This window comes from Dromiciops gliroides, chromosome 2 (assembly GCF_019393635.1).
Source record: "Dromiciops gliroides isolate mDroGli1 chromosome 2, mDroGli1.pri, whole genome shotgun sequence".
Lineage (NCBI taxonomy): Eukaryota > Metazoa > Chordata > Mammalia > Microbiotheria > Microbiotheriidae > Dromiciops > Dromiciops gliroides.
Window position 1 is genome coordinate 158,491,145 of NC_057862.1, and position 9,836 is coordinate 158,500,980.

Here is a 9,836-nt window from a genome sequence, read left to right on the forward strand (position 1 = left end):
CCTCAGCAGAATGTAACCTTTGAGAACAAGAGTGATCTTTTCTGTGTCTTTATCTCCAGCACCTGATACAGTGCTTGGCACATAGTAGGTTCCTAGCAGTTTTTATAGAATTCAATTTCTTCCAGTTTGTCTATCTTGAGAAAAGTACCCATCAGGAGCCATGCTGGCTTGTGTTAATGTTGCATTTTTCCTCAAACGTAGAACAAGCCAAATATTCCCTCTTCCCCATGCCCAGTATTCAGTTTGCTTTATGCTCTCCAACTTGCTTTAATGGAAATGTCAGCTATATTTTTGTTATAATGGGATTTGACCTTCCATAAGTGGAAAATAAAATAACTCCTTAACTTCTCTCCCACTTCCAGGCTCTCCTCCCGTCCTTTTTTTTTCTTTTTTCTTTTTTCATTTGCTTATTGTGGAGAAATCAGGTGACTCCTCTAATACCCAGGCTAATGGCTTTTATTAGTACAGTGCTGACATAGTCCCAATATAGGCTACTTTAATTAAGAAACTACTTACACTGCATACTTTCACAGTAAGCATTTCTCAGAACAGGAAAGTTGGGATTTTCACTAAACATTAACTAGGAAATGATTTAATGCCTGAGATGCATAGCAGGTGTATTTTCCTCTCAAAGAAAAACAAAGCAGTTTGGATGTATGAAAAAGAGTTCAGTTCCAGGGAGTGGATATTGGAATGACCTTTAAGTTATCTTCCCCACCTCCCACCCCGCACCCTTCATCCCATCCCTCTGGCATGGAAAAGACTCTGCTAGATTCCTGATAGATTTCCTAAGCTACAAAGGAGTGAGCTTCATAGCAGGAGAAACATCTCCCCCTGCTGGTTCTTGGGGCTCCACTCCCTTCCCAGCTGCCCTCTCCCTCACTCATCCACCCGCCCACCTGGTTAGGCTTCTGACATTTGCAATGAGGCAGGCATGCTCACCAGCAGCTTGTCAGCCTCTAATCTGTCTCCCCACTCCCCAATTTTCTCTGAAGGTAAGAGGAAGAAATGAGCAGAAACACTTGGGATTTTCCTTCTTTGGTGGTAATAAGAACAAACTTTTATGTAGTGCTTCCTGTGCAAGTATTGTGGTCCAGCCCTTTGCATGCATGATTTCATCTTATCAGAAATCATTGATAAGGTGCCTGTTATGTACCAGACACTGGAAATACAATAAACAAAAATGAAAATCCCTCCTCTATTCCTACTATGGAGACGACAAGTTAAGACATACTTCAGAAAGTTTGTGCCAAAGAAGAGGGGATTTCCTTCTACTTGGCTTCTCAATCATAGGGTAGAAATATCCTAGCTTTTAGACCTGGAAAGGACCTTTAACATCATCTTTTGCGTCTTGGACTCCTTCTCAGAATAAGGTTTGAAAATGATACATGAGATGACAAAGAAAACCCAATTATACTGAAATACAATTATTCAGAGTATTTTTTTTTGTTTCAAAATTTTTGGAACTCAATGTCATTTGTATTGCCCATGCTTAGCACATAAACATTTAATCAGTTTTTCATTCAATAAATGTCGTCCAAAAAATTTCAAATTTTTTTGTCATTCTGAAGTTAAAAGCAAAAAACATGAAGATTGCATATACAAAGAAGTATAGAAAATGAGGATTGTATAGGAGGTGGAGCCAAGATGGTGGAGGAAAGGCAGTAAGTGCTCGGAGCTCCTGACACAATCACTCCAAAAATCTCCAAATGCCATAAGAAAATGAGGACTGTATATGCAATTGTCTCCATTATGTAGACATGAGTTATATATTTTTTTATATTTTTAATTTATATATATTACATAATTTAAAGTTCATGGACCCCAGATCAAGTCAAATCCCTGTATTTTTTATTAAAAGTATTTCATTTTTTTCCTATTATATGAAAAAATAGTTTTCAGCATTCATTTTTTATAAGATTTTGAGTTCCAAATTTTTCCCCCCATTCTTTTTGGGGGGTGGTTGGGCAATGAGGGTTAAGTGACTTGCCCAAGGTCACACAGCTAGTAAGTGTCAAGTGTCTGAGGCTGGATTTGAACTCAGGTCCTACTGAATCCAGGGCCGCTGCTCTATCCACTGCGCCACCTAGCTGCCCCTTTTCTCCCCCATTCTTCCCATTCTCCCTCTCCCCAAGATGGCAAGCAATTGGTAAACATATTTTCACATTAGTCATGTTCTTAAAGAAGAAACAAAACAAAAGGGAAAAGCAACAACACCACCAAAAATCAAAACAAAACAACAGAAAAAGTGAAAATAATATGCTTTAATCTGCATTCAGACTCCATAGTTCCTTCTCTGGGTGTGGATAGCGTTTTCTGTCATGAGTCTTTTGGAATTGTCTTGGATCATTGTATTGCTGAGGAGAGCTAGGTCTATCACAGCTGATCATTGCACAATGTTGCTGTTACTGTGTACAATGTTCTCCTGGTTCTGCTCACTTCACTCAGCATCAATTCATGTAAGTCTTTCCAGTGGAGCCCCCTGTATTATCTAGATGAAGGAACTGATATAGGCAGAGGAAGATGCTCATTGTTAAATCTTAAGCCTCAAAATATTTTGTATGCTTATAGAGATAGGAAATGGCAAAATTAAGGGAGAGCCAAGAAGTAGCTATGTATATAGATACATATATAACATATTTAATATTTACATTGTTTTATTATAATTACATATTTAATATATTTTATAGATTATAGCTAGGTGGTTCGGTGGATAAGAGTTCTAGGCTTGGGATTAGGAAGACCTAAGTTCAAATCTGGCCTCATACACTTACTGGCTCTATGACCCTAGGCAAGTCACTTAACCATGTTTGCCTCAGTTTCCTCATTGGTAAAACGAGCTGGAGAAAGAAATGGCAATATCTTTACCAAGAAAATCCCATCAAAGATCACAAAGAGTTGAATATGTAAATATTCAACTCTTAAACACATAGAAACCTATCTCTATGAAATCTTTTAACCTAAACAACATACATATGTATGAGAAGGAAGAGAAAGGAAGTTTTTATAAATGCTTTTCTACCAGAAAATATATCTTGACTTGCCTGAAAGAAATGGAGGCTACAAAAGTCCACAAGGTTTATCTGCAGACTTTTTAAAGCATTTGATTGAGTAGCAAAATCAGGTGCAAAATGTTTATAATACCACATAATTTAAGCTGTACTGAAAGTATCAGGACATCTCTTGTCTCCATGAGTTTCCACAGGCCTGGAATGCACACCCTACTCCCTCTGTCTCTTAGAATCCCTAGTTTTTCTTCAAAGTTCAGCTTGTTAAGCCTTTCCCAATTGCCTCAACTGCTAGTGCCTCCCACTCCCACTCCCACCCCACAAAAAAAAAATTAATCACCTTTATTTATTTTGTATATATTTGTAGGTATATGTTGTTTTCTCCAATAGACTATAAGCCTCTTGATGGCAGAAACTTATAATTTCTTTGTATCCCCAACATCTTGGAAACAGTAGACTAGGCTTAGCAAAAAAAGTTTGTATAGTCTTAGAGCCTTGCTGAAGCACTGACAGGTGACATTTTAAAATATGCCATCATTGTATTTAAAATGAAAGACTTTAAGCCAACATGAAAAAAATTAAAGAATTGAATTATGTAATCATTTCCCCTCTTTCTTCCATTCTATGAATAGACTGGCAGAAGAAAGATAAGTCGTGATGTTTACTATTCTTCAAATTAAGTTCAGCTAGTCCAAAGAAATCTATATGTGTACATCTACACACACACACACACACACACACACACACAATCCTACTCATAATATGTGTAGTGATGCCACATTTATCTGGAGATAACATTTATGCCTTAGGATGACTTTTCTGTGTGTTTCTTCCTCCCCAGTACCCTTCTCTCTGGTGCCTCTCCCTCCCCTCCCCACCCGCCCCCTTTCTCCTAGCCTTCCTACTCTAACAAAACCTACTCTTAGGAAAAGGCTCTGTCTGCTATCACTGATTTAAATTTTGGTGTGAAATTTAAGGCAACGTGGCCTCTCTCATATATTAAATTTTGGGAATTAAAAGAAAAGCTTTATCTCTAGTTAAAGGAATTTCAGACCTTAAATAACAGAATCCTAAAATGACCACTAAGCACTTGCCTTCTCTGTCCACAATTACACAACCTACTCATTGATGATTGAGAGCTGACACAACCCCTAGAATAACTAAAGAAATTGTATATGAACATCATCAAAAATTATTGTACTGTGTGAAATGACTAACTGAGAATTAAGAGGCATATGGGGAAATGTTAATAAAACAGTACGGATTAAAAAAAGCAGGACCTGGAGAAGAATTTAGGTAATGATCACAGTAATGTTTAAGGAAGACAACATTCAGAGATAACGCTGATCAATACAATATGACTTTAGAGGACTGATGGGGAAAGCATGCCTCTTGCTTCTTGAAGAGAGGTGGTGGACTATGTGAGTGGAATGGGGTATCCATTTTCAGATATGGAAAATGTGTTATTTGTTTTGTTTATCTGTATGTATTTGTCATGGGGAAGGGACCATTGGAAAATGACATTATGTTAAAGGAATATTTTTTTTAAAAGAGCATACACACACACTCCCATAGAAACAAGCATAATCTCTACTAAAAATGTACAAGTACAAAGCTCTAGAATTAGCTACCTCTATCTCTGAAGTCAGTCATTCCTGTGCAGTAAGAATGCCTCAAAGATGATGTACTCAACACTCTCCTGCTTCTCTCTTCAGTGTCCGAAGGCAGACGACAAATCGACCTCCCCCTGCAGGTGGCAGACCCAAGCCCCAACCCAAACCTAAGCCTCAGGTACCACAGTGCAAGGCTCTGTATGCTTATGATGCTCAGGACACAGATGAACTCAGCTTTAATGCCAATGATATCATCGATATTATCAAAGAAGGTAAGAGGACAAACATCTGAGACTATTTTTGGAAACTCTATCATTCCACTAGGTTGGATGGCAGAGATACTGGAACCATTGGGGGGCAATTAAGAAAGGGAGAGTGGCATGGAGGAATCAGAAAGCCAGAGGGCTAAGGAATTTGCAGTTACTGGAGCTCAGAAAATGTTGACTGTCAGGTGAGGTTTGGAAGATGCAGACACATCTCAAAAGGTCAGAAATCTAGGTGAGTCCTTTAGATCAAGGTTTCCAAAAAATCAAGATATCAGGATAATGAGCCTAAGTCTGAAGTGAAGAAAGCCTGAGCTCAGAACTTCAACTTCCTGACTAGACAGAACTTGTATCAGGCAGCCCTGCTTAGTGGAGGCCAGGCATGGTCTTACGAATAGCTGCAGCCTGTAGAAGGACTTGATTGAAGGTAGGAGATCCAACACTAGCCACAAAAAGGATAACAGAGCAAAGGCTGCTGGAAGACTCCATCACAACCAAGTGCCAAGAGGGGATGGACTCAGTTAGACTTCATCTAGACCATCTCCCTGTTACCCAAACCCCTGCAAAATCTACACAAGGAGTCCCAACTATACACTCACTGGTCTTGTCCCAACCGTACCAAGAGAAGAGCCAATTGTACACATTAGAGAGAAGTGCCTAAGCTAAGAAATACCTCATCATTTTACCTCCATTCTCAATCAGCTAGTCAACCAATCAACATTTATTAAGCGGCTATTATGTGCCAAGCACTGTGCTAAGTGCCGAAGACAGAAGTACAAAGAAGAGAGCAATCTCTACTCTCAAGGAGTTATATTCTAACTGGGGAGACAACAGGTGCATATATAACCATATACAGAATCAATCTATAAGAGAACAAATATAAATACGTAAAATGGAAAGGAAACGTTATTAAAAGTCTACTGCATCCCCAAAACTGTGCTAAAAACTTGGCAAATGTTCTCTCATTTGAGCCTCACAACAACCCTTGGGGATAGATGCTATTATTGTCCCCATTTTACAGCTGAGGAAACTGAGGCAGAGGGTGATTAGTCCAGGACCACACAGCTGGGAAGTGTCTGAGGTCAGATTTGAACTTAGGACTCCAGGTACAGGGTTCTAGCCACTGCTTCACCTAGCTACACCTAAAAGAAATATCATTGAGTTTTGTAGGCATCAGGCTTTTCAGTTACCTGGCACCAAACTCTGGGGCCCACAGCATCACAGAAGGATGCAGGAACAGACATAGGACCATATTCTCAGGGTGGTTTAAAAGAGGGAAAGAAAACTGTAATGCAAGGGAGATAGACCAGCTACCTTCTAAGGTCCCTCCCAGGTCTGACATTCTGTGATTCTGAATTTACTCATTCATACTGCAAAAAACCTTTCTTCTAATATGCAAACAGAACTGCTGGCTCAGTCCCCCAGCCAAAAATGGGGATAAGGGGAGCAGCTAGGTGGCGCAGTGGTTAAAGCACCGGCCCTGGATTTAGGAGTACCTGAGTTCAAATCTGGCCTCAGACACTTAACACTTACTAGCTGTGTGACCCTGGGCAAGTCACTTAACCCCAATTGCCTTACCGAAAAACAAAACAAAACAAAAAAAAAAGTGGGGATAAGGGACTGAATATCCAGGGTAACATCATCTTTCTTTGAATCTACAGATCCCTCAGGCTGGTGGACAGGCCGATTGAGAGGCAAACAAGGACTGTTCCCCAACAACTACGTGACCAAGATCTGAAGGCAAAGAGATGTTGGACCATATTTAGGGAGGTGTCCTAAAAATGGATGGAACACAGAACATTTAGAGCATCCCCCTTCTAAGCAACAGCAAGCAATTTCTTCTCTGTGGCCTGAAGTTCTTAACTGCACCTTCACTAGGGAGCTTATTAAGAAGCCAGGGGTAGGGTGGCACGGGGTTGGAGGGTGGTGGGGGGCCAGGTATTATTAGGAATTACTCTTATCTGAAAGGCAACCAGGTAGCCTTTGTCATAGGAACCAGGAAGGACAGAGATGTAACCAACCAAGATTTATTTATTGTATTTAAACTTGGTCAGATGGAAGGTGAAGTCTACTCAGTCCTTTTGATTTCTGTCGAAGCAGCAAGTCACTTTCCCATGCAGGCCCAGGAAAGTGTTAAAGGCTGTTGTTGACAAGTGCCTTTTAGTTGGAGTTTGTTTAAAAAACAAACAAGCAAACAAAACAAAAAACCCCAAACTTCTTAACACTTCTCTACACCTCTCTGCCAATGCTGCAACTCTCCCTGGAGGGATCCACCCCAAACAAAGCCCTGGGTCACAGGTGGACAGAGAACTAACAATGAAAGAGTATGAGGGAGCAGTTTCCATCCAAATGCTGAAGTCGAGCGATGCTGTGCTGAGTCTCTCCAAGCAGATGTGGAACAGCTGGTTTGCACTTTGCCCAGAATTTGTGTATGGGATGGTCCAGCTGGGCAGGGGCAGGGGGGCATGGGAGGAGGGGTGGGTTATCCACATTGCCCTCTTTGTGTCTTCAATTGGAATGTGGCTGGCCCATGTTGGTTTTATGTGTAATACTGTACCTATTACAAGAAGGATCTCCCCTTCCTCAAGCTGTACATTTATAAAAGCAGATCATATACTGTATATACTAAAATCCTGAAATGGTAGAAACATATATGAATGTATAATGTAGTATCTCACTGTACTTACTTGTAAGGTAGTTTCATTATAAGACTTGCACCAGGTACTTAAAAATGTGCACTATTCCTTTTCAGTTATAGAATCAGTGTTATGCTCCAGCCGATGCCCCCTTCTCCATTCCACCCCCAAATGGTCCCAAATAAACAGAGGAAGCAGAGCTGCCTTGTTCATTCATAGGTTCAAAGCACAGATCCGTATTTCTGTGATTCCTCCTTCCCTCCCCAGCTAGCAAAACTCTTCTTTGGTAGTTGGGAAACCAAGGCATGGATCCTGTACAGCATGAGGCTCTGACCTATTTTCTATTAGAGAAAATAAAATATGGGGACCACAAACTAGTATAAAGCACCTTGTATGAAGAACTGGAAACATAAAACCTGATGTAATAAATACACTTTTCAAAAGCTTGTTAGTTCCATATTATGAACAGTTGAAGGAAGAAAAATAAACATTAGATAGAGGGAAAGGGAAAATAAGAGAAAAGAAAAAAAAGTGAGGCCCATAGATAGAGAAGGCTAGAGAGAAATTTTAGTCTACTGAAAATGAGGGGGGAAAGTAGGATATTCTCCCATTTACCTAGTCTCTTCTTCCCACAATCCCCCAGGTCTCCCTCTGATCAAAGATCAAAATCAGCTCCCTTCCTCATTCCCCTATCTCTACCTGGGACTATCTCCCACCCAATTAATTCTCACTTCCTGAGGTCCAGACGTACCCACTATCACCACCCCAACACACTGAGCCCACTCCCTGCCCAGCCTGACCCTGGACCCAATAATCATGAATACCACTACCACTAGTCAACTTCTGGGCAGACTATGCCCTCCCATCCACTCTTATTTATTTTTAAATTTTTTTTTTCCCTTCCATCCACCCTTCATCTTAGGAGTTTGGGAAAGAAAGGGTGTCATCTCAGAATAGAGACCTTAAATGGGCAGGGCACAAGTGCATAGTAATAACCCGTGTTTGTAGGAGACTTTAAAAAGTTAACAAATCACTTTATTACATGATCTCCTGTGTGCTTCAAAATACTGTGTACACTATTATCCCCATTTTACAGATGAGGAAACGGAGGCTCAGAGAGATTAATGTCTTGCTATGGCCACTCAGTGTCAAAGACTGGATCTGAACCTAGACTCTCCTAATTCCAAATCCATCACTCAATCCCCTACACCATGTCAAGAGATGGAATCTTGGTTCCTTTATTTATTTGCAATTGGGAAGTAAGGGTAATATTATTTTAGAAAACTTGAAGTGAATTAAACTGAGGGCCAGATAAAACTTGGGGAGATCCCTAGCTGGAAAAGCCCTAGATTTGTATAGATCTAAAGTTAGGAAGATAAAAGGGGGTTGGGGTCAGACAGGAATGCTGGGAGTCTCTACATAGCAGGCCAGAGTCAAATACTGTTCATTTGCTTCAGGGGTTGTTAGCTGCTGCTCATTTCTATAATCAGTGTGTCTACTTGGGGTCTAGCAGCAGCTGCCAGAAACAAAACCACCAAGTTTGAAGATATCTCCTGGGTAAAGTACATGCTGTTTAGTCACGTTCCTTGTGACAGACCAAGTCTTTGGTTCTTTTCCTTGAAACTTTTTTTTTTTGGCCTACTTCCATATTCTCAGCCTTGTTCCAATCAATTGATGTTGCCAGAGAAATGGCACCTTTCATCACAAAGTCCCTTGCCAAGCAGCTGCTCTTAATCCCCTCTGAAGAAATCTCAAATTAATTCCTCAGAAGGGGTTTTCTCACAAGTGAAAGTCCTTCCCTCCTCAAAGTCACACACTCTTCCTTCTCTCCTTTCATCATCTGGCCCTTCCAGGAGACAGAAATAGATAAACCAACATCTATCTGATTCCTTATCTTCTCCCCTGTTCCAGGGTCTCACTCTCCCTAGATAGCCACGCTGCCTCTTTCCCAGCATCTATCACTACCCCAAACAAGTGAACAACACTTGGTCTTCAACACCCCGTGAGATTGATATCCCTATTTGACCAAAAAAATGAGGCAGAAAGCAGCCACATGTCTGTCCCCAAATCACAGTTCATTACAAACCGAATGACAACTAAAACCCTTATGTCTAATACCTTTGCTTCCCCACAGGGCAGAACTTTGACTTAAGTTCAATAAATGAAATCTTCAGAAGGCTAATGGTTGACATTCTGTACAGTCTAAAATTTAAAGGAATGGTCTCTGAAACCTAAAAGTTGGAATTCATGTGGACTTTTGAGGTTTCCTGTGTTCTTCTGTTTTTCCTTGTGAATTTTCTAAGTTAGGACATTAGA

The 9,836-nt window shown here is 40.5% G+C and overlaps 1 protein-coding gene across 1 annotated transcript in view; it reads left to right on the forward strand.

Annotated features, from left to right (window-relative positions):
• MYO1E (myosin IE) overlaps nucleotides 1-9,836 on the forward strand; it is a 238,269-nt gene extending 228,433 nt beyond the window's left edge. The window contains exons 27-28 of the mRNA XM_043988760.1: nucleotides 4,724-4,893; nucleotides 6,546-9,836. Coding sequence (XP_043844695.1) covers nucleotides 4,724-4,893; nucleotides 6,546-6,622 — 247 coding nt within the window. The 3' untranslated portion in view covers nucleotides 6,623-9,836. The remainder of the gene's footprint in view (nucleotides 1-4,723; nucleotides 4,894-6,545) is intronic.